General features: G+C 38.7%; 1 protein-coding gene across 1 annotated transcript in view; it reads right to left on the bottom strand.

Moving 5' to 3' along the window:
- LOC139710657 (calcium-independent protein kinase C-like) overlaps positions 1–25,169 on the bottom strand; it is a 139,164-nt gene that overhangs the window by 14,793 nt on the left and 99,202 nt on the right. The window contains 7 exon segments of the mRNA XM_071622580.1: positions 517–690; positions 1,585–1,775; positions 11,216–11,288; positions 12,155–12,288; positions 17,456–17,585; positions 22,252–22,334; positions 24,363–24,394. Of these exon segments, the coding sequence (XP_071478681.1) occupies positions 517–690; positions 1,585–1,775; positions 11,216–11,288; positions 12,155–12,288; positions 17,456–17,585; positions 22,252–22,334; positions 24,363–24,394 (817 nt within the window).

The raw sequence follows: 25,169 nt of genomic DNA on the forward strand, positions 1-25,169 counted from the left end.
AAGAAAAGAAAAAAAAATGTAAAGAAAGGGAAGTGACGTGTTCCTGAAAAGGACCGTTGGGCTGTAAGGAAAAGTTGGAAAATAAAAGAGGAAGAAAGTAGGTAAAGCCCGTCTTACACTGTGTGATCAGACCGGTCGTATGACCTTACGACCAGAAGTGTGACATCACCAGCCTAGCCAGTTTCCAGTCTTAGGTCTTAGTGCCAGTCGTAGAGATTTGATGTGTCAAATTTCCACGACTGGTCGTGGGCTTTCAGCAAATCATGATATGCGAAGAGTATAAGAGCGCATGCAATGTGCACTGCATACGCTTCTATACTCGCTGGTAAAATGTACTGGCGCCATAATGGTCATAAGCCTAGTTGTGCGATCCGATCTTTTAGTGTGCGGTGTCGAGTTGTGCGACTGGTCGTATGCCCAAGTGTCATGCGACCGGTCTGATCGTATAGTGTGCGGGGGCTTAAGTCGAGGAGAAAATTAGACTGTATTATGGAGGGTTTTTTTTTCTTTGCTCACCTTGGTCTGGAAGCAGGAATGTAGCGATGTGAGGAACGGGTGGCGGTTGGCCAGCACCAGGACTCGCTTCTCTGTCATGGTGCACTCGACGTCGTCGTCCTGGATGATGGCGTGCTTCTTGAGGACCTTGACGGCATACACCTCGTCCGTCCCCTTCCGCTCCGCTAGCATGACCTGCCGGGGACCGGAGATTGAAGAAGGGGGGGGGGGGGGGTGAGGGACACTCAGGTTAGACATTGGAATGATTCTATATTCAGGGTCTCATGAGCAATGCATGAAGAGCAGTCATAGCAGGATTGATTTCAGCTCCTCTGATAAGATTTCAGTTTTTTTGTCAGTTTTTCGCGTTTGTTTTTTTCTGCAGACTTGATATGTTAGCATTCACTGAAATTGAGAATAACTCAAGAATAGACTCAAGAATAACTTATTAATTTACAATTTGCTTCCTCCTTTTCTTTTTCTGCCACTTATCTAACTGAAGCTCCAGGTTACTCCTAGCATTTTATTCTCAGATTCCATGCATTATGTGATATATATCCAACATTCATATGTTGGCATCATTTCTGTCTTGATTTCTTACATTTTCCTTGCATGCACGGTGCTTTAAAAACATCAATCACGCAAAACTAGGCGAACACTCTTCAATAGAAACTTTCAATGTATACAGAGATTACTCAGAGTCTAACCAAATTAAGTAGCAATATTCTTGCCACTTATTAGTTCTATAATGTTAGCATTGGGGTACACATTGGAAAGTTTTTCTTTAAAGAGCTTTACATGAATTCAATTACATAAGCAATGCCAGCAAAAAAGTGTAATTGACTTTTAAGTTTCCCTGGCTTACCCTTCTCCCATCTCAGGCACGATAACAAAACAGGAGGCATATCGTAAGAAACTCCACAAGTAATTAAAGCTGGAAGGTCATCAAAGTGCTAAACTCAGATATTGCGGTATTGTCTAAACTGAAACAAGGGACAATCAACTTTCATTCACTCTAACTCTCCCATTCCAACCCATTCTCATCACCATGGTGACAAGAAGAAGAAGCTCCCTCCGATGAGGACCGACCTTGCCAAAGCTGCCTTTGCCCAGGACCTTGAGGAAGGTGAAGTTGTCCAGGTTGTAGCGCTTGCTCGGTCTCCTCTCCAGCTCCTCCTGGAGGGATGGCGTCCGCATGGTGGAGCCCACGTGGCTCTTGGTCATCTCGTCCATGCACAGCTTGCCTGTGGCCTCCCCTAGCTCCTCGATCTTGCTGGTGCCTACTCGTCCCGCATCCAAGGAACGGAGGAGGAGGAGGTCGGAAGATGCGGAGATGTAGATGTAAGAGGGGTTAAAGAGGGAGGGGCGTCGCCAAGGAAGGGACGATTAGGTGGCATTGGTGGAAGTGGTGGTGGTGGTAAATAAAAGTGGTAGTTGAAAAGAACATTGCAGTGAGAGATAGAGAGAAAGAAAGTGAGAGATGAATACATGAACAAGTAGAATGGTAAATAAATTGATGAATGGAGGAATGAGAGGACAGACATATGAAAACAGAAGTGGATATGTGAGGTAGAGAAAAAGAGAGGTAACATGGAAGAATAGATGAACAAAGAGAATGTAGGGAAGAGATTGGGTTGAGCATAATGTCGAGGGAGAAATCAGGAATCAAGAAAACAGGTGCGTGTACAGGAAAGAAATGTGCATATGTACACAGACATAGCCAAAGAAAGATAGGAATGAAAATAATGGGAAAAAGGTGAGAAGGAAAAAAAGAATTGTTGATGCAATGAGTATGTGGTGATTCATGAGAAAAATACAATGAATGTGAAATTGGTTAGAGAAGTTAGAATTCGAAGAGGAAATCATGATGGTATTGATTAGATTGCATAATTTCAAATACATTTGTGAGTAATTCAATGTGAGGATGAGAACGTCATCCAACATACAGAAATAACAAAGTGTGATTCGTGATTCATAAATGAGCATATTAGATGCATGGAATACAATATGAGAAAGATTAGAGAGGATTTGCCATTGGCATCAATGGCAAGTTGTGTTAGAGAAAAGAAAGTGAAGCAAAGAACAACAACAAAAATACATTAAGTTTATTGAAGAGAAAGTGTTATTACACTGATAAGGGCATTGCTAAAGTGATTTATTACAGTACGTTTTAACAAGGTAAAATAAAACTTCCAAGTTTGCATGCTGAAACATTGTGCAAAACCTCATTCTGTAGGAGGTTCTGTATTTTCCGATGCAATTTAATTGGGCGAGCATGCACTGACTGAGATTAGGAATACAGTTCAACAAAATTTGATATTAAATTGCAGGCATATTATTAACCTTCCAAGGGAAAAGCTAGAAGTTGGACAAGCTTGAGCTAGATTACGATCATCTGAATGTCAGTGGTGCATCTAACATGGTGTACTATGGAGACTTTAAAACAGTCAACTTTTTGAGGTCACTGTAAAGAAGTGTGTAGGGAATACTTGGGCACATTTTTGGCTGAGGACAAATTTTTTTTAGATTTGTTTGAATCCAATCAACATCCTCTCTCTTTGTTGGAGGATGTATATTGTTACCATGTCCTCTGCAACTTGTAAGAAGAGTGACAAAGTACAAGTAGTTATACCGTATCACCACATGAACTAAATGAGGACTCAACCACAAGAAGGTTGTTGTACTTTTGTGTGAGCACAACATTTTTTTACCACTACTTCAAGGTGCCAACTGAACACCACATCAGATGGCTCACCAACATTCTGAGATGTTATTGCAAACTTTTCCCCACGCATCTATCATATTATGGGTGATGTGCGAAGGAACGCTGCTTGTTGGGAAAACCACCATCCTTACGACCCTCTCCACCAAGGGAAGTAGAATCTAGAGGTTTTTGGAAGCAGCTATCTCATGCTGAGATGAACTCTTTTTTTTTGTATTTGCACACAAAAATTGCAAGAAACTGGCATAATAATCCTCACTTTTGAGAAGTCATATAATGACAGGCAGAGATATGACGGCGCCAAGAAAACAGAAATATTGCATCTGTAAGATGTGACTCTGTACAAACATCCTCGGTCATATCTTAGCGATGTACAACTGATGATAAAATGTCACATGTAGCCACTTTAATCCAGTCTTTTTGACTCAATTACTCGAAAGGCTTTCTGTGAGTTCACCGAAAGTGATATAAATTTGTCTGTAACTTTTGACAAGCTGACTGGTAGTAACAATTGATAAGCGAGAAATAGAAATCGGTTTCCTGGTGAATTCTTAAATTGTCGGCTGTCGCTCCATCACTCCATAATCATGGAGCCAAGAGTGAAAAAGGAAGCAGTTTTCACCAACAAGCATTCTCCCGGTAGTAATGACCACATCCTACAACATAATTGATACTTTTAAAGGGGAAGTGTCCCCAAAACACATTGTGGATCTACTAATGCAGAAAGTAAGTCAAACACTCAGTGTAGGTTTTAGGAAAATTGAACAATCTGTTTCAAAGCTTGAATTGTCAGAAGTTTTCACTGGTTAATTCCATGAGCTGCTCTCTGTACATGGGAACTCTGCTGCAATTTGTGATGTCACAGGGGCAGAACGATATACAGGACATTTTACAAAACTTCATGTTTCTAGGACGTCAAAAGAGCATTTGATCTACAGTGTAGATCCTACAGAAGGTACATGAAAAGTGATATTTGCCTCAAGATGTCACCATATGTGGGGAGCTGCTGTGGCTTTGTGGATAAAACCATGGACCTTCAATTGTGAGGTCCTCAGTTCAAGCCCCTGGCAGAAGTTTGTGCTCTGGAGCCGAGGCACTTTATAATCATTACCTATTCCTTTGGAGGGGACTAAAAGTCATCAATCCCATGGTTGCTTACATACAAGCACCTGCTACTTCCTTACAGGTCAAGTTATGTGCTTTTCATTAAAAGACGAAGATTTGTGAAATTAACTCTGTAAGCTCTTTGGCATCATTCTACTTTTGTGACATCACAATATCACAACTTGCTGTGGTGTTCCCATCTCGAGAAGGAAGCGCATGAAATTATCAAAAGCTTTGTAACATTTTTGTATGGAGTGTCCAATCTGTCCTCAAACTTTCTCTGGGGGTTGCATTTACCTTTCTGCAATGGCAGAATCCAAAATTATTTTGTAGAGACTTTCCCTTTAATTTGATTGATCTACACAACAGATGTATGCATATAAACAAACTAATTACTTTACCGCTCTAAAAGACAGTAAAATCATTCTGTAAAATCTCACATCATGCATAGTAAGTGTGAAATGCATGTGTGCAAAAACACATACATCATTCTTGAAGGAAACAGACACACAAGTGGTAAACTACAGGGCACCAAACAGGTACATGCAACTTAAAGTGATACCACAAAAAATAAAAAATAAAACCATACAAAAAACAAATGATTTGTGCTTGATAGGTGATTTGTCTGTGCATTTTTTTTCTAGGGTGTTCCCCTTTTTTGTGTCTTGACTATACTCAATGTTCTTGAATATGTCATCATTCAAAGCACTAATTGAGCATGGTAGTCGACCTCTAAAGGTATCTCTAACAATCATACATTTCTACAGGTATGTAAAAAAACAAATACACCCTCTGTAGCTTCACAGAACTTAAGTAGCAATACTCGGCACCTGTGCATGTTCGGCTGGTGTTGTAGTGAAACGTATGTGAAATTCCTTCATTACATTTTTGTTTTCCCTCAGTTCTGAATCTGATCAAAAGAGCTCAATGAAACAAGCCGTGCATATTTGCACGCCTTTATTCGCTTACAATTATCAGAGCTATGAACTTTCATCTCAACCACAATTCTACAAAAGAATATTTTGGGAATAGTGCATGTGGAGGGCAAAAAAAAAAAAAAGGTACATGTGTGAATTTGATGGGGCAAGTGCACGCTTGTTGGCAAGATGATGTGCGTGTCGCTTTTGGTTTGAGCAATTCTGCTATGAGTCATTTCTTACCGAGCCTTTGTGGTCTATGCTACGCAAGACACTATTTACAAAAAAAAAAAAAATGAAACAATGACAAAAACAAATCATACCACTAGCTAGGATTTGGATGTGATTCAAGAATGATACAAGTTTGAATTTCCTGTTGTCATTATGCAAAAAAAAAAAAAAAAAAAGGTCATTGGGGTAACCTGCTGCCTATGAATCTCTCAAATTACCTCCACTCTTCATTAAAGAGAAATTCTTATGAGGTTGTGGCAATAACCTGTTTAAAGATTAGTTCACAGAATGCTAAGGCTATTGAAGGGGCAATCAAAGGAATACATTTTATACTGATATCCACACATTTGCTTTCTTTTGTAGAGCATTTGGGGTTTGATCAATAAGCCAAGAATATGTGGAAGCATTCAGGGTCTTTTTTTTTTCTCCAAAACAACAACCTTGTCCCGAATGAGATATCACTAATGTTGTAATCCAATTTTTATTTTTTTTTTGCTTTTTATTATTTATTTTGCTTTTTATTATTTTTTCTTTTCTTTTTTTTTTGGGGGGGGAGCATCTGGCTCTCCAAGTTTTCAGCAACAAAATATTGCAACTCTGGAGTGTAATCTCTCATAATTACTTGTTGTTGTAGCTCCTTCACTGAACAAAAAGAGGAAAAAATAATAATACTGACCACAGAAGTATGCTTTTATGTATCCTTTACAAAATAAGTATTCACATCCCATTTTTAGAGAACAATACATCACTACCACAAGCAATAAGATCAGTGAACTCCTGACATACAAAATCAATGAAGAAGCCCCTTTTTCTTAAACATGAAAGTCAAGTCAGTTTGATGTGACTCTGCTTGAAAGTCAAGTCAGTTTGATGTGACTCTGCATGTAAAGTCAAGTCAGTTCGATGTGACTCTGCATATAAAGTCTAGTCAGTTTGATGTTTCTCTGCTTGAAAGTCAAGTCAGGTTGATGTGACTCTGCATGTAAAGTCTAGTCAGATTGATGTGACTCTGCATGTAAAGTCTATTCAGTTTGATGTGACTCTGCTTGAAAGTCAAGTCAGTTTGATGTGACTCCGCATGAAAGTCAAGTCAGTTGATGTGACTCTGCATGTAAAGTCTAGTCATTTTGATGTGATTCTGCATGAAAGTCAAGTCAGTTTGATGTGAATCTGCTTGAAAGTCAAATCAGTTTGATGTGACTCTGCATGAAAGTCAAGTCAGCTAATGTATCTCTGTATTAAAGTCAGGTCAGTTTGATGTGACTCTGCATGAAAGTCTAGTCAGTTTAATAAGACTCTGCTTGAAAGTCAAGTCAGTTTGATGTGACTCTGCATGTAAAGTCTAGTCAGTTTGATGTGACTCTGCATGTAAAGTCTAGTCAGTTTGATGGGACTCTGCATGTAAAGTCTAGTCAGTTTGATGTGACTCTACTTGAAAGTCAAGTCAGTTGATGTTACTCAGCATGTAAAGTCTAGTCATTTTGATGTGATTCTGCATGAAAGTCAAGTCAGTTTGATGTGAATCTGCATGTAAATCAAGTCAGTTTGATGTGACTCTGCATCTATAGTCAAGTCAGTTTGATGTGACTCTCATGAAAGCCAAGTCTGTTTGATGTGACTCTGCATGAAAGTCAAGCCAGTTTGATGTGACTCTGCATGAAAGTCAAGTCAGTTTGATGTGACTCTGCATGCGTTAAGTCATTTTGATGTGACTCTGCATGAAATTTAAGTCACTTCGATGTGACTCTGCATCTAAAGTCAAGTCAGTTCGATGTGACTCTCATTAAAGCCAAGTCTGTTTGATGTGACTCTGCTTGAAAGTCAAGTCAGTTTGATGTGACTCCGCTTGAAAGTCAAGTCAGTTTGATGTGACTCTGCTTGAAAGTCAAGTCAATTTGATGTGACTCCGCATGAAAGTCAAGCCAGTTTGATGTGACTCTGCATGAAAGTCAAGTCAGTTTGATGTGACTCTGCATGTGTTAAGTCAGTTTGATGTGACTCTGCATGAAAGTCAAGTCAGTTCGATGTGACTCCGCATGAAAGTCAAGTTAGTTTGATGTGACTCTGCTTGAAAGTCAAGTCAGTTCGATGTGACTCTGCATGTAAAGTCAAGTCAGTTTGATGTGACTGCATGCAAGTCGTCAGCTTGATGTGATTCTGCATGAAAGTCACATCCGTTTGATGTGACTCTGCTTGAAGAAAGTCAGGTTAGTCTGATGTGACTCTGCATCTACAGTCAAGTCAGCTTGATGTGACTCCGCTTGAAAGTCAAGTCAGTTTGATGTGACTCTGCTTGAAAGTCAAGTCAATTTGATGTGACTCCGCATGAAAGTCAAGCCAGTTTGATGTGACTCTGCATGAAAGTCAAGTCAGTTTGATGTGACTCTGCATGTGTTAAGTCAGTTTGATGTGACTCTGCATGAAAGTCAAGTCAGTTCGATGTGACTCCGCATGAAAGTCAAGTTAGTTTGATGTGACTCTGCTTGAAAGTCAAGTCAGTTCGATGTGACTCTGCATGTAAAGTCAAGTCAGTTTGATGTGACTGCATGCAAGTCGTCAGCTTGATGTGATTCTGCATGAAAGTCACATCCGTTTGATGTGACTCTGCTTGAAGAAAGTCAGGTTAGTCTGATGTGACTCTGCATCTACAGTCAAGTCAGCTTGATGTGACTCTCATGAAAGTGAAGTCAGTTTGATGTGACTGCTTGAAAGTCAAGTCAGTTTGATGTGACTGCATGAAAGTCAAGTCAGTTGATGTGACTCTGCATGTAAAGTCAAGTCAGTTTGATGTGATTCTGCATGAAAGTCAAGTCAGTTTGATGTGAATCTGCATGTAAATCAAGTCAGTTTGATGTGAATCTGCATGTAAATCAAGTCAGTTTGATGTGAATCTGCATGTAAATCAAGTCAGTTTGATGTGACTCTGCATTTATAGTCAAGTCAGTTTGATGTGACTCTCATGAAAGCCAAGTCTGACGTGACTCTGCTTGAAAGTCAAGTCAATTTGATGTGACTCTGCATGAAAGTCAAGCCAGTTTGATGTGATTCTGCATGAAAGTCAAGTCAGTTTGATGTGACTGCTTGAAAGTCAAGTCAGTTTGATGTGACTCTGCATGTGTCAAGTCAGTTTGATGTGACTCTAATGAAAGTGAAGTCAGTTTGATGTGACGTCTCTGCATGTAAAGTCCAGTCAGTTTGATGTGACTCATGAAAGTCAAGTTAGCTTGATGTGATTCTGCATGAAAGTCACATCCATTTGATGTGACTCTGCTTGAAAGTCAGGTTAGTCTGATGTGACTCTGCATCTACAGTCAAGTCAGCTTGATGTTACTCTCATGAAAGTGAAGTCAGTTTGATGTGACAGTGCATGAAAATAAAGTCAGTTTGATGTGACTCTGTATGAAAGTCAAGTCAGTTGCATGCGATTATATTGATGAAAAGCTCATATGTGATGCACCATCACAAAAGCTATATAATGTCAGGAAAATAATTTTTTGGTATATATGAATTCGTCAGATGCTTAAAGCTTAAAATTGATATACAATTTGCCTTGCTTCATTACAAGGAAAATATCTTTCAAAAGAATAAAAAGTCAGAAAACTGTAAAGGTTATCTTGCCAAAGTTGGCTTTACGCACATTTTTTCTTTCTTTTATGATCTCCAACTTTATACAGGTAACATGACTACACACCCACACATACGTGTGTTATTAAGTATATTGTGTGTGAATGGGGGAATTACAGGTGTGTAAGTTGTGTGTTTGTGTTTGTGTATTGTGTGTGTGTGTGTGTGATGATTGCGTGTATGTGAAGGTGTCGGTGTAAAGATGTTTTTTTTTTTTTGCATTTATTAATCTTTTTTTTTTTTTACGTACTCTGATCAAGGATGTGCATGCTAAAGGGGCTGGTGACATGCAAAAGCCGAATGACGGTTGGAGGTACCTTCCAATTCCGGAGGCGGAGAGAGAGGGGCGTCGAGAGGCGAGAGGGATCTCGAGTTGTTGAGAGGGGAGCGTGACTACGGAAGTCACTGATAGAAGACTATCAGAGAGAGAGACAGACAGAGTGAGAGAAAAAGAAAAAGAGGGAGAGAGAGGAGGCGGGTAGGGGGTGAGGGGGACATTGGTATAAGGGCAGGGGTGTAAGTATTTGCACATTGTTGAGTTAGTTGACCATTTTATTTGTTTTTTGTTTTTTTTTTTTGTTTTTTTTAGGGAAGAGGGGTCATTAGACATTCAAAGAATTAACAATGATTAGATATGATATAAAGCAAATTTTTCCATTTTCAATTTTTGATCATGCCAGACCCAGTTTTGAGATGCCACGCAGGTCATGAGTTTGGCATGGGTTATGTGGGCATTCAATTGAAGGACCAAAAACGTGTGCGATAAGTTTGACGACGACATGGATCAGTGTGAGATTTAGTTCAGTACATCCAGTTTGTTGGGATTTCAAACATTAATATTGGTCATGAAAATTCAGACAATGAACCCAGGCAAGGAAGTTGAAATTATTTTCATCAGTTTCAGAAGTGGGGGAAATATTATAATTTTGCGTATCAGGAAGAAGAAACCCCCACATGGTCAAAGTTGAACAAGCGAGTGTCGGTCATGGGAAGAGGAATTTCGGTGACCAAAAGCAGACAAATGATGCGGGTGCAAATACATCAAGATAAAGGCAGCGAGTGCAACAGTTTGCATTCGATATAAGCCAAAATGTTCACATTGGGGTTCAGTGCATGGGATTGTGTGGGTGGGGGAGAGGGGGGGAGTGGGAAAGGTTGGAAGGCAATTACACAAATGACCCCATTTATAACAAGTGGGTGTAATTGCAGAGTATTAATATTAATTGATGGAATTTCCATGAAACAAAACAAAAAGGGGGGAGGGGAGAAGTGGAGATGGGAGAGGGAAGTGCATCAACATTGACACACAAATTTGAGATAATAGATATGTGTCGGACAGGTAGTGGAAGGTGAAGATTCAAATATCAGGTTCAAAGACAAAGGAGGTGAACAAGGGATATAAAAGAGAAAACATAAACAACAATATGTTACCATGGAGGAACACAGAGAATAAATACAAGAGACATCAACATCAACCCAGTACTATATATCTTTAAAAAAAAATTTGCAATGCAGGGGGAAAAATGGGGGATAGGTTTAAAAACTGTACACACATACAAAATAAAAATGAGAATGGAAAATAAACAAACTTCTAAAGTAAAGTCTATTCTACACCAAGGATAGCCACTACCACTCTGATCAAACTACCATACCTAGAGCTGCCAAAGATACGGACACGGAGCAAAGAAAATTTCCACAAACGTACCTTAACCAATCACCTACTGGAGTCTGAATTCTGCAGGGACTTTAAGGTTCATATTCACAAAGACGGTTTAGATAAAAACCATGGTTTGGATTTAGTCTATGGACTAAAATAGGCATGGTATACACATGTAGGCATACCTTTCACATGCGCGTATTAACATGCAGTTATGTCTAACGGCATATGCAATCTGTCTCGCGTATTTATGTAGAAGAAATTTGCACAAACCACGGAATAGATTCAAACCACCTTGGTGAATATGGACCTAAAGGACTGAGCCAGGTTCCAAGTAGGGAATAGGTTACAATACTTGGGGAAAGGGTAGATATATCTATACACACTTATACACACATACACAGACTTGTGTAGGTATATATATGGGCTGGTGCATCACGGTGGACAAAATGGCTTTCTGTGTACCTTCTCCAGAACTGGTGGACCCTTCACTTATAGTCGACATTGTTGACGTGCTCCCGGAATCTTTCACAATGGCCTGGGGACGAATTTCCCCAGCGATTAGCAACCAAGAGATTTTGATACATCATTTTAACCGGATCACGTACGGAACTCACTACACAAACATCTCACAGCATTTTAGGGGAGTCCATCCTACTTGCACTTTAGCACGTCAGCACGTCTTGCACAATTTAAAAAAAAAAATCTATCTATGATCATTATGCTTTAATATCAACTGCTCCCTGAAATTCCAAGAATGATTGTAAATTTAGCCAAGAGATATATTAAAACATGAATACTTTTTGATGTTCCAGATGTGATATACTATTGTATGGACTTGGGCTTCAAGAAAACATGATTTTTTTTTTTTGTAACTAATTTTCATGGAAACCTCGTGTTATATTATCAAACTCCTAGGTGTCTTGAGTTCAAGGAAAGGGGCCGTTTATCACAATACATTAAAACATAACAAAAAGTTGTATCTATGGCAAATAGATCTGGTAAGCTATGATATGAAGTCCTCCCAATAACATATCTATTAGATATGCTGAGGGGAAAATACACATTGTGGCAATCACATTACACTGAATATCTAACCCACAGACACCAGTCACAGATAATCATAGATAGAAAAACAAAATTCAAACTGAGCTTATAAAGCTGAAAAAAACTGATATAAAGCTGATATCAAGTGATCGTCAAGACCACACAATTAGACAGCTTTCACATTATCATTTATCAGCAGTGACCCATTAAGGTCAACTACATTATGAATTAAGCTGCAAGATCAACAAAATATTTCATTTAGATAGCACTGTCTTTTTGCTTTCCTGATTGTCTTCTTTGTTTGATTTGATTCTCGGATGCAGAAAAATGTTGTCGCCATTTTTCCACTATGCTTACCTTTTTCCTCTTTATTGAAAGCTTGTCACCAGTAACGCCCATTTCCCTAAGTATGTCGGCCATTTCCTTGTTGTTGACGCCGCAGTTGTTGGCAACATTTCTGCTACATCTTTTGTGGACATTCATTTTACACACTGTGAGGGCACCAGAGGGTTGTGGATCAGCGATGTGATGGACACGGAAGATGCAAAAACACCCATAACACAGGAAAATGTACAAGATGAGAGTTGAGGAGTGAAGAGATAAGGAGAAAGAAATATTGGCAGTTTATTATCATCATAAATGTGGATTTCATCAGCAAAGATGGAACATGTATCACATACAAATGCATGCAATATTGATGTAGCATTGATAATTGATGTCTCTTAAGTACTGTACAATGTAAACACAAAGTGACTTGATAGACAACTATCATCCCCATGGCAAACTGTCTTTGTGTGCAGAACTGAACCATGTTCTGGAAGCAGCATTTCAAGTAATATTGTAAACGCCATATATTTTGTAACTGGGTTTTTATTCTCATAAATTTTGTGAGTCGGGTGCTACACGTATTTAAAAATTTAACATCGTACAAAAACATCAACTCTGATCCTGGCATGAATGTGACATGCATGCATACATTTCTTTATCTATTGCTTTACTCCACAATCGCGTATTTAACCACTCGCAAAATTGACTGGGAGTCCCAATTCGTGAAAAAATAAACATGCTACATATATGGCATATACAGTAATCCTAGGATAGAGGTAACAACAATTCCTAAACTGTTTAGAGCCTCAAGAGTACACAAGTGAACCTCCCACTATTCAGCTCTTTGAATTAAGCCAATGATATCACAAGATATTGCAGAAGTATTTGCAAAAACTGAATAGAGATTAACTACTGAACATCATTACAGGAATTTGGAATGAATATTTGTATATATATATATATATATATATATATGTATATATGTTTATATATATATATATTTGTTTAATATATCTTGAGGATACATACAGCTCAATAAATGACAAATATTTAATTAGCATTTACTTTTTTTCTGAAGGACTTGCACCATATCATGTATGTACGCATGTAGATCTGTCCAGATTTTCAACTTCGAATACAATTTCCTACCAAATTCCAATGATACTAGGCATCAAATGTCAGGGAAAGGCACTTGTGGCACTACACATATCCCTCCCTCCCCCCCCCCCTTTTCTCCTGCCTCCCCACCTATCCCTAACACTGGCAAGCAGTGGCGAAGGTTATCCTTCCATATCTCATCTCTGTAAGTGGATTTTACAATTATTCAATCCCTTTCGCAAACACTCCACTGACACTCCATCTTCCCAGGGTGAAATGTGTGATTGCAATTCAGTTAACTCCACTCCATCCCTCAACCCCTCCCCCCCCTTCCATTCCTCTCCTTCAACAATCTGCCCTTCCATTGAATTACTTTGCAAGTGCTACTTAGTACAACACTGTTTCACACAAAAAAAGAGGGGGAAAAAAACACCCCTCTCTTTCGCTGCCCCTCTGTTTGTTTCAACATTGTCACACTTCCACTATCCAGATATTCTATGGTACAGTCAACTCCGAGGGGTAACACGTCACAACAGTACGGTAACCATGGCAACGCCAATTTGCCGGACAAAAATAGTTCATGTTTCAGCGTATCTATGCAAAAAGCTGCACGTATACCCCCAGGCTATTGTATCCATTTGGCTGGAAGAAAGGGGGAGAGGAGAGCGGGAGGCCGGATGAGAGGGAGGCAGAAAGGAAGAGGAAGAGTAGGAGAGGTAAGAAAAGTGAGAGACAAAGAGATGGAGGAGGAGAGAGAGGAGGGAGAGAGATAAAGTGAAGGGGCGAGAAAATGCTATGACTGGTAGTGTTGACTTCATCTTCTACATGTTTGAAGGACTTTTGATTCTTTGGCAGGACAAATCACACCCTGAATCCACAAAAGTATCAAAGTATCAAAAGAGGGAAGATGGGGGTAGGAAGAGGAGATGGTTAAATGAAGAAAGTAGAAAATAGATATTGAGAGGGTTTAACATTCTTTAGGGTTTAGTTTTCTTTTGAAGAGAAGGCGTGTCCTTGCAAACACTATGAAGAGAAATACAGTTAGGGGGAATGATGAAAAATTGTACAAAAGATGAAGATAGAGGGGGGAAATGGGTATGAGAAAGAGTGTATGTGTGATAAAAGAGAGAGAGAGAAAGAGGGAAAGAGAAATGTATAGATAGACAGATAGAGAGAGAGAGATAGAGAGAAAAGGGGGAGGGGTAGAATGAGATGTAGGGAGGAAGGAATAAAATGTGATGTTGCAGAAGGGCTGGCCCACAGCAGACAGATGAGGATAAAGCTACAGGAAAAGGGAAATATTACAATGATGCCAGGAAGTTCTCTCATGTTATAACTGAAAAAAAAATGCAAAAAAAAAATGAAAAAGAAAAGTATTTCATCTCTTCCCCTCCTGGAATTGCAAACCCTACAAACATATGAGTCCAATAATTAGACACACCCCACACTGCGTACAGATACAGCTATATACATACATGCACACATTATACAGTGTATATGTATGCATTTTTCTCTCTTTTTATATCTGAGCATATACATGTATACACATATGCCCCAAAATAAACATGCTCTGCCTATATATAGATAACTTTGATATTGCCGGAATAAGCTTATTCTTTACTCTGAACACTCAATCATCGTGGAGGCACACAATATTTGACATTTTCATATAATTGTCATAGAGCTGCTTTGCTTGAAAATGCTCTGGGTGCAACCCAAATATTGATTGGATGAGAGAATGCACTGGCAGAGATGGATAGATGTTGGGAAAACCATTTCCTAGAATCAATGCAATTTCCTGGAGTGCCAAGCATGTGTACGTTATATTGACCTTTCTAAAAAATTCAGGGTTCCCCCCCCCCCACCCCCCACAAAATGCAAAATATAATCATGCATGTTCTAGACAAAAATATATTGTGTTTATTACAATGCAAAATTTCAGGGTTTTTTCCCCACATGGTATAATATGCAGAATATAATCATGTGTATTCAACATGTTCCAGTAAAAAGAAAGAAAGAAGAAGTTTGTTCAGGTGCGAGTTTCTTCACTTTGTCTCCCTCTACAAATTAAATTTGTTAAGATCGCAACTGCTGATCTGTTGCGATCTTAACAGATTTAATTTGTAGAGGGAGACAAAGTGAAGAAACTCGCACCTGAACCTCCACCCCTCTGAATAATATCTTTCTTTCATTTAAGAAGTTTGTTACATCGCATAATTTTTTTTTTTGGGGGGGGGGAAGGTTCCCACATGGTCTAAAAAAAAAGTTTAAAAATATCATGTGTATATCGCATCTTCCAGGAAAAAAGTATTCAAAGTCCTTGTCTTCCAAGTTAATCATCTGTTTGTCCTGCCAATAAGACTGGAACAAGTTTCTGCCACGAGACAGTCACCACTTAAATCTCATACAACCTAACAATCTAATAACTAAGAAGTTCAGCACTTAAGTAATCTTACTAGTGATTCACCAAATCAAACGCACCTTCAAGGAGACTTCCCCTTCCCCCTCCTCATTCCCAATCAAAGACAGACCCCTCCATCCTCCCCTCCCCCCCCCCTCCTTCGACCCACTGTGCCTTTCAACTGGGGAAGCATCACCCTCCCTGTGATGAAGCAGCTCTGCATAATGAGAGAAGTTGCTCCCAATTCTGCTATCAACCGCTCGGCAGCGCTTATGACCTGTTCACTGACCTCACTTTGTTTCTCTCAATTTTTTTTTTCCAAGAAACGATCATTTTGGGCATACACATTTGGCGTTGATCATTTGAGTGAAAAAGATAGCATGTCGGACATTTTTTGCCTTTCGTTCCAAACCCACAACTATGCCAGCACGAACAGTTGTGGTCTATGAGAATCTATCTGGATGAATGGTGGGGAATAGAGTAGCGTATTAAACTGAACACAAATAGCTACCAATGCCCTTGAGCTGAAGAGGAGGAGTTCACGTACTAGTTATCTCCTCAGGGCTTTCATTTTTATGTTCCCACGGAGAGAATGACAGCAGCTTCCATTTGCTTCCCCAATGAGGTGTGAATCATGTGGGAACCCTCACTGATGATTATGCATCCGTCCTATCTCTGCCAATGTGAATGTGTCATTTCAAAGATACAACATCACCTGCCCAACAAAAGACGAGCCTTCAGGCCTGTGCGCTTGAAAAATCCCTCCCCCCCCCAAAAAAAAAAAAAAAAAAAAAAAATGATGGTTACATCATATGAAAGAGCTTTCATAACGGTCATATTATGTCACAAACCAAAATCTGATTGGGGGGACAAGATTTCATAATAGGGCCCTTCTGCCAGGCAGGCGACAATAAGAACCTTACAGACTATGAAAGTGGGCATGAGGCATACCCTGTTGTGTAAATGTGTAGGGATGGTGCACATTACTCTCTTATATCGGAATGTATTGACAAGGATGGGGGCGGGGGGCAAGTGCAATCTCAAGATAAGATGCCCCAAGTTTCTATCACAGATCATACACCCATAATCTTTGCCCTCTAGCTATTGTGTAACAATCAAAAAGAGAGACAAGAATTCCCATCCTTTTTTCAGAAAATACAGTCAAACCTGTCTTAGCGGCCACCTGTCTACAGCGACCACCTGTCTATAGCGATCACTGAAAAATCCCCCCGAGAGAAAAGCCCTGTTAAAGACCCTGTGTATAGCAGCCACCTGTCTAACGCGGCCAGCGGCCACAAATTTTGTTTCCCGCAGTAGATTTTAACCTGTCTATAGCGGCCAAAGACCCAATGGAGCCGTAGCCGAGCCAATAATTCAGTGTGTTTTTTTGCTTTTTAGCCATGCCAGTCATTCATAGGCAACGTTCAGTCATAGTAATGCACTAGTGTCAAGCTTTTTTTCACGAATGTACACTATGCTACTGTGCAACAATTTCATGAACACCGACATTGTTCAATGCATGAAACACACGTGTGCATACGTACACACATACATGTGCGTGTAAGTACTTCCACAATGATGATACATGTACACATTACCAATGCACACTAAGCTGGATGACCTGTCTATAGCGGTCACCTGTCTAGAACGGCCACTTTTTTCGTCTCCCTTGGGTGGCCACTATAGACAGGTTTGACTGTACACTGTTGTCACTGCTTAATGAGAATTAGGTATACTAAATGAGAGAGATTTTTCTGACAATCTTAATGAAAGTGTGGTTGTGTTATCAGGGGAAGTGGGGGGGGGGGCTGTGGGAACATTGTTTTGTTTACCTTCACACTGCACGCCCTGCTTGAAGAGCCCGTAGAGTAGCGACCCACAGTGGTCACAGAACGTGGGCCGCCTGAAGTTGTGGAGGGAGAAGCGGTGCGGTATGTTGATGTTGAATCGTTGCGAGCCAACCTGCTAAGGAAACGAAAGGCACGAGGCAAAAGGACAAACAAAAACAAGGAAAAGAAGATAATTAATGGATTGAAAAGTAATCTCAGAGTCGCTCTGGAAAGCAACTTGATTCTCGCTGCATACTTTTTCGTGGTAAGAAAAAAAGCTTGCTTTCTTAAGAGTATTACGTACAGCTGTACACTAACCCATCTTGCTGTGTATCTTCTTTACAAATTCTTCCTTCCTTCATTTCTTCTTTCCTTCACATGTTCTTCAGACAGAACATCGACATTCGTGAACGAAATAGTAACTGTTTTGGTTTTGAACTCGTAACACACTATTCTCACTATTCTTCTTTCAGTCATGGTTTCACATTGAGTACAATTTTTTACTTTTTTTTTTCCTGCAGATTGATATTAAACCCTACTGTGCAGTGACTAATTAATATATGATTCACCTTTAAAGGCATAATTTACCATTTGTAGATGAAATAAAAACCCAGCATTAACGCTTCAAAATTATTCTAATATGTGAGTTATTGATAGAAACAGCCACTGTAAAAATTTGAATCCGTGTAATCACTGTAAAGTGTTGTTAAATACACAAAATGTGAACACTAGTTATAATAAAAATGTTTCCAGACTAAACCGTCTACAGTTATGGTTTATTGGGAAAAACACTGATATCTCCTTATATTTTAGGCTTTACTGCAAAAATTTTATATGGTAGGATGTTTTGTGATACAACAGACCTACACATATGCATCAAATGTGATATCTTGAACACTTTTTAAATCACTACTCCCAAAGGTAAACTGGACCTTTAAAAAATCATTTTAGAAGCAAGAATTCATTGACTACCATTCCTCGGACCAACCAAATTGTATTGGAAAATCCCTTACAGGTTTCATCAGAATTTGTACAAGTTTGGGGCTCATCTGTATTCTAATGTCTATTCAATGTAACCAAAATTGAAAAAAGAACAAAAACAGTAACTGTTCCTCATTTAAAGGACATTTAAAGAGTGTAATGGTCATGTCATTCAGAGGGAAGACAAGTAAATGGCATCCTCACTTGATACCTCTAGACTCAAAGTAATCATATTCATTGTCACGTCTCGTTATTGACACATCACCGTACAAATTCATTCGATTAACACACCACGCCGATCATCACCCCGCCACTGCCTTCGCTTCTGGCTGGAGTGACAATTTGACGGTCCAAGTTTATAGAGGAGGAAAAAAAAAAAAAGAACATCGCTTCGCATCACATTAATTCATCGCCGAGAATTCAGACGAAAAATAATCAACGTGGTTCTTTCTTTTCCCCTTCCTCTCCCTTTTGTGAAATAAAAGGAATGTTTGTCCCTGTGAGAACACTTTGTGATGTGTGCTGACGGATCTCAATCCACAATGTCCAAGACACAACAATTCTATGGTTTGACGTGTCATTTTTTTAATGTAATTTTCACTATTCACTGTATGCCATGCAGAAATGGTAAGGCCAAAAATTCTCTTGCATGTGAGACCTTTGTTGTTCATATGTAATTGCATATTTTGTCTAAAGGATTATCAAAAGCTTTTACATCACTAAACTGCATTCTTATCATTAAATTTGCAACACATATTTATAAGAACATTAAAGTTATTCTTTCCATTCAAGATTGACAGTTTTCTGTGTATTTTTTCAGATTTTTCTGCAGATTTTATGAATATATAACTAATTCCATCTAATCTTTCTCAAATCATATCTATCTCAAATTAATTTACCAAATCTTCCTCCCCTCTTTGTTTTCTTGTTTATGTTTTTTTTTTTTTGCTGTTGCAACAATTACATATCCTTGCAGAGCAAGAAACAATTTAGCTCTCCCAGTCCAGGCTCTGCATGCATAGCTATTCTTTGAATGCGCGGGGTCCATCACAACCTCATTAGGGTCCCGCCGAGATGTTCATTTTGCGATGTTTATCTCTGGGCAAACACTCGGACAAGCACTCCAATCTATCAGAACATGCAGCCTATACAAACAGCACCCAGACAAAGGAGTAACTCTTGCAGCGGATGGGCGAGCAGGCGAACGAGGACTGGGATATTTTTTTTTTTGGTATTTTTTTTTAAGGCGAAATCACAACACATCCCAGGAATATCATTGTCACATAAAGGGCCCTGAACCAATTCTCCCCAGTCTCAGACATTCTAGTGTGATTGCAGTCAAACTATACTACTCGAGAAAGTGAAAAAAGAAAATGTCCGTAGCTTTACTTTTCGAACCGTTTGGAGAGCCAGTCATTGCTAAGCAATGTAATACTCATTGAGGGATTAGATATCATGCTTTCACTACTTCAGGCTATGCTAAATGTGTCTGCTGTCACAAGAGTAAGAAATGATCAAAGGCATAGAGATAGCCTGCATACACTTTAATTGTTGAACATCACTTCAGGGTAAGATATAGAACAACTACCATCTGCTTCCTTTTCTTCCTCAATGGGAGTTTAGCTCTAATTAATCTAGAATTAGTATTGGAAGTGACTTAGCATTATAATACATAGAAATGTTATTCTCAAGTATCTCCTGGATTACTGTGGGGGAGGGGAATTTTAATGCCGAAATCCTACTCTTACCACAATTAGGCTTGAATTCTCTGTTTTTCAAGCATGTCTCATATTGGAGAAAGATTAGATGAAGTGGATAAATTCATTAAATCCGCATGAAAAAAACATCTTTATTTGAACAACAAATTAATACCTCAAATGAAAGAAAATGTCTTACTCTACTTTATGAAACACTTACAATGGTTTGAAGACAAAAAAAATCATCAGGAAAAGATAAAACACCAAATCACATGTCTGTTTTCTGGGACTTTGTGGGTTGAAGGAAATAACAGGTTCTGTCTACTGGATCTCAGGACAGGATTAAAGAAGTGTTTTTGTTATTGTTGTTGTTGTTGTTGTTGTTTTGCTTCTCTTCTTTCTTTTTTTTGGTGGAAGACACACTATTGCTTATGGACACTGCATTATTATGATAAGACATGGTGCTAAAACCAGCCAGAGCTCCTTTAATCTGGTGGCAGCAGAAATATGTCCCAGCTCCATGCTGTGATGGCACAGGCAATACTGTGATTGGCAGCTTCCCATGATCTTTGGTGATTAATAGTTAAAATGGGAGGGGGGGGGGGTTACCTATATCAGCATATTCTTGGTACAGATGTTATTCAATTACAGAAACAAGAAAATAATATAGAATACGAGCAAACCAACAATTTATGCAAAATCTCTTTCCTGCTTGTATGCAACCACAGTGCCAAATAACAAATCATATAAGCATGTTGTTCTTGATATCGTGTATGAGTAAAGCTTTGAAAATTTGATTTCTATTTGGCACACTGTTATTACAGAACAGATCTGCTCCATTTGGGATAAAAATAAACAAATATGACATCCTTTCTTAGTCTGACTAGGGCTAGAATTCTAATATTGCATCTGAGAAAAATCAAAATAACTATCATTATAAGTATACACTGTATATATAATGTGCAATAATAAATACTCTTCATGGCAGAGAGCTCACATGACCAAGATACCCAATGCATGTTGCCCAAAATACATTTAACTGGATTTTGGGGGGTATTGCTTTATCCTGTGGTCCAATTTTCTTTGTTCGACTCGTTTTTGGACAGAATATTTTCACTATTTGCTCCAGTCACTCAGATTTCCACTGATTCCATAATCAACCTAACATGTCTTATTCACAGCCTGTGCCTGGTTTTCTTTGCATGCACAAGGTGCATGCACAGACAAGCCACAAGAACTGAAAAACTGGTCAGAGCTAGCATGTGCGACAATGCTTTGGCACAGGCTAGATGGATTAGGTACTAGGCACGCTTTTAGATAGCTTTGCACTGCTCAGGAGGCTCACTGCACATTTTCACAGGCCAAATTCCTCAGCTCTGGGTACATTCTCACTTGACCAGATATCTTCTTTATTCCCCCCCCCCCCTCTTGTGGATGGGGGGGGGGGGGAGAGATGAAAGGTTAGGGTGGGGGTCAGGGTACTTAATGGGAAGAAGGGCAGCATTGAAATACATGTATGGTGATTACACTTCTTTTTTTGCAACATTTCCTTGACCCAAGCTCATGAATATTCAAATGGCACTACCGTTTCCATATTGCCCCTGGAAGACACCTGCACTAGTATGGTAATTGCAATCGTTTCTATCCAGCATACTATCCTCCGATGCTCAGTGAGATGCATCGTTATAAAGACTGACTGCCCTTGCATTACCAAGATAATAGTTCCTATGTCTGTACAACACAGTTTAAATTTCTGATTTGTCATATCATTGATTTATAAATCAGCATTTTGACACCAAATCTGTTCACTTTGAGCTCCAAAATGTCATGCATATACACACACACACAACAAGAGAAGAAGGAAAAACAAAGAAAAAGTACAGTACGAGAAACAAAGAAGCTAAAAGTAGCAGGGAAGAGGGAGAAAAGGGATAGGAAACAGAATAAAAATCAGGAGAATAAGAGTGAAAGGAAGGAAAGAAGAAAGATGTGAAAAAGAAGAGGAAAAAGGATGAGGAAGAGAAGAAAGAGGAGAATGAAAAGAATAGGAAGAGCTGTACAGGAGAAAGAAGTTTCTTTCTTTTCGTACAGAATATTACAAGACAGGGAACATGTTCTTACATCGTTGCACCCTTCATCCTTGTGGCCTGGACAGCGGGTAATAATCTGTTCGTGGCATCGTTTGTGGACGACAACTGTACAAACTGGAGGAGACCAAAAAAAAATGCAAACAGAAATAAACCAATGGGTACAGAGAAAGAAAAACAAGGCAGACAAGTAAACTCCATGACAAAATGCAGTCCCGGTGCGAGCTCTGCTAGGGTTAGAACTTTGATGCATTAGGATAATGCCAGTTTGCCATAGACATCATGGAGGTCACTGTAACAAACCTAATAATATGAATTTTCTCCTGCAAGGAAGAAAAAAGGTTGCACTCCCTCTATGTTGTTACACTGGTATCATGGTGTATGTTGTATATCTATTTATCAATTTCTCTATCTATCAAAATATATGTATTTCTGTGCAATGCATTATCTTTCCTTTTAGTCTCCCATTTTAATGGTGATTGCTCGACAAATGCCAGATGGTTATATCTTATACAAGTCATCAGGTGGCTTTATGGGAATAGAATCTGGATTAGAAGCAGCCTAATGTGGGTGATGGGCATACTCATTACTGTACAGCACATCCGGCATCATTCCAGGACAGACATGATTTTAAGAAATATTAGAGCACCATCCTTCCTTCTTTTAGTATGATTGACAGAGAGAAATAGAGAAAAAGGGTTCTGTGCACGCACATAAAGGAGAAATCTGATTCTCTGACATCTTTGGACGGGACGAAGACATAACCAAAACCAAATTATAATTTCTCTCCAAATCAAGGATGGAAATTTGATGTCACTACACGTCAGCCTGTTTGTACTCTTCAAAAACTACTTCCTTCCCCTCTCCTCCCTTTTTTCTAAAGAGAAAGTGGGGGGGGGGGGGTTACATATAAGAAACAGCTCAAACATTGGGCAGCATCCTTTCCCAAAATCTGTTGTCATCAGTATTCCCCCATCTAGTTCTGTACAGAAGAGGTATAAATGCTATTTTGTGGTGAAACTCAAAATAGAAAGTGAAAATGGGGGGGGGGGGGGGAATCAGTGCCAAACCACCTAGAAAGAGGCTCTCAATTGAATATCAATTAATCATTACCCTTGTAAACAAAAACAATACGAACAAAAAAATTCTGGTGATTGAATTAAGTCTTCCCGACTTTGCTTTCACTGCAGGATCCCTCACTGTTGTTAAATTCAGGTTACATCGCTATACACCTGTTGAGCTTCTCATGTTATATCTACCATGATGGGGTAATAATAATGGCAGGGCCCTCTGGTAGAGCAGTTGCAACACTGAAGAGGCTACCCTGGATAAAGAAGATCTTATTATTTTTTATTATAATTATCATTATTATTATTATTGATATTATTATCATTATTATTGTTGTTATTATTATCATTATTGTTATCATTATTATCATTATTATTACCACACATGATAAAAATTATTCTATAGACAGTTCGTAAATATAGGGTATAAATATGGGGTCAATTTAAGACTAAGCTCAAGAAATGTCAATACAAGTAAAGGTAACAATTATACCCTTGTCCATAAACACATTTCATTCTTAATGGTCTCTAACCCTCTGTGTGCCACAACTATTTCCCATCCATAAGTATGTGTGTGAAATTTGTGTACATTTTGACTCATTGGCATGGAAAGGGTTGATTTCTCTGTAAATTACAAATCTTCTTGCAAACATATCCAGTTTTTATTCTTTAAAAAAAAAACACACATTAAATTACACACAAAGAAAGTCCCGTGCTACTCTAAGACCTGAGCAACAAATCCTCCTGCACATTTGAGGTAGAATTACTGATTTCGACACAGGGAAAGTGTGCCACTTGCACAGAGCATCATCAAAGTACAATACTATAGAAAATGATCAGCAATAAACTACAAAGCGTCAAGCTGAAATGGACACACGGATATATTCTTGTAGCAACTGGTCCAAAATCAAATCCACTGATACCCCATCACTTGTAAAACTATGGAAAAATACTTTACCAAAGGTTCTTTAATCATGAATATCTCTCACAACTTTGTAAAAACTGTTTTGAAGGTGTCCCATTTTAATTATCAAATCACTCGCCACAAAATCACAATGAATATATTCATGAGGCTTACCTTGACATTGATATCCTTGCCTATAGAGACCCCTGTAATAAAGAACAAAGTAATATAATATGAAAGCATAACACAAATTAACTATTATCTCATAGAGACATCATAAGTACATAAAGTTCATAGACATAAGAACATAACAAGTGCATAAAATGATACATACAGCAGAAAACAGAGAAACCGTCCACATCCGAAATTTGCCAATTCTTGCTTTGTGTGTGGAAACGAACAAATATCTTTACACAGGTGACAAAATATTAATGTTTACTAGTATCTTTTATTTCTAAATTCTTAAGATTAAAATGTTAAAGGTGCATACTTCAGAGATTCCAAACACTTGGTTTAAGCCTGTCTTGTCTGCTTTTCGATGTCGTGGATGACATTGAACCATTTATGCCGTATCATCGTCAGTACCCACTTATCACGAATCAGTTTCCAGAATTGTGTGCAAATCTCTTTATCATAAAAAACACAAGTGCACTGAAGCAAAAAAGAACAATTTGTCTGTTTTCAGTGTATCAACTTTTTTTTTCTTTCTTTGCTGCTGCTGCTGCTGAATGACATTCTGTTGTAAGCTGTATGGATAAAATACAAGTTATGTGTGATCACATGGACCAATAAATAAGACACTGTATTTGAATGGGTAGATTCTGTGTATTTATATGTGAGGAGTGTATGTATTTCCCTCAAACTTTTACACCTTGGGGCATCTACTGTATTTGTTTATCATTTGCCTTCAACCCATCTCAATGGGATATTTTGATGTTATTGTTAAAAAAACTATCAAAATTGTAATTGTTGATAGGTTAT

Source organism: Diadema antillarum, unplaced genomic scaffold (genome assembly GCF_040938485.1).
Source record: "Diadema antillarum isolate AM-2024a unplaced genomic scaffold, OU_Dant_1.0 seq00001551_RagTag, whole genome shotgun sequence".
NCBI lineage: Eukaryota > Metazoa > Echinodermata > Echinoidea > Diadematoida > Diadematidae > Diadema > Diadema antillarum.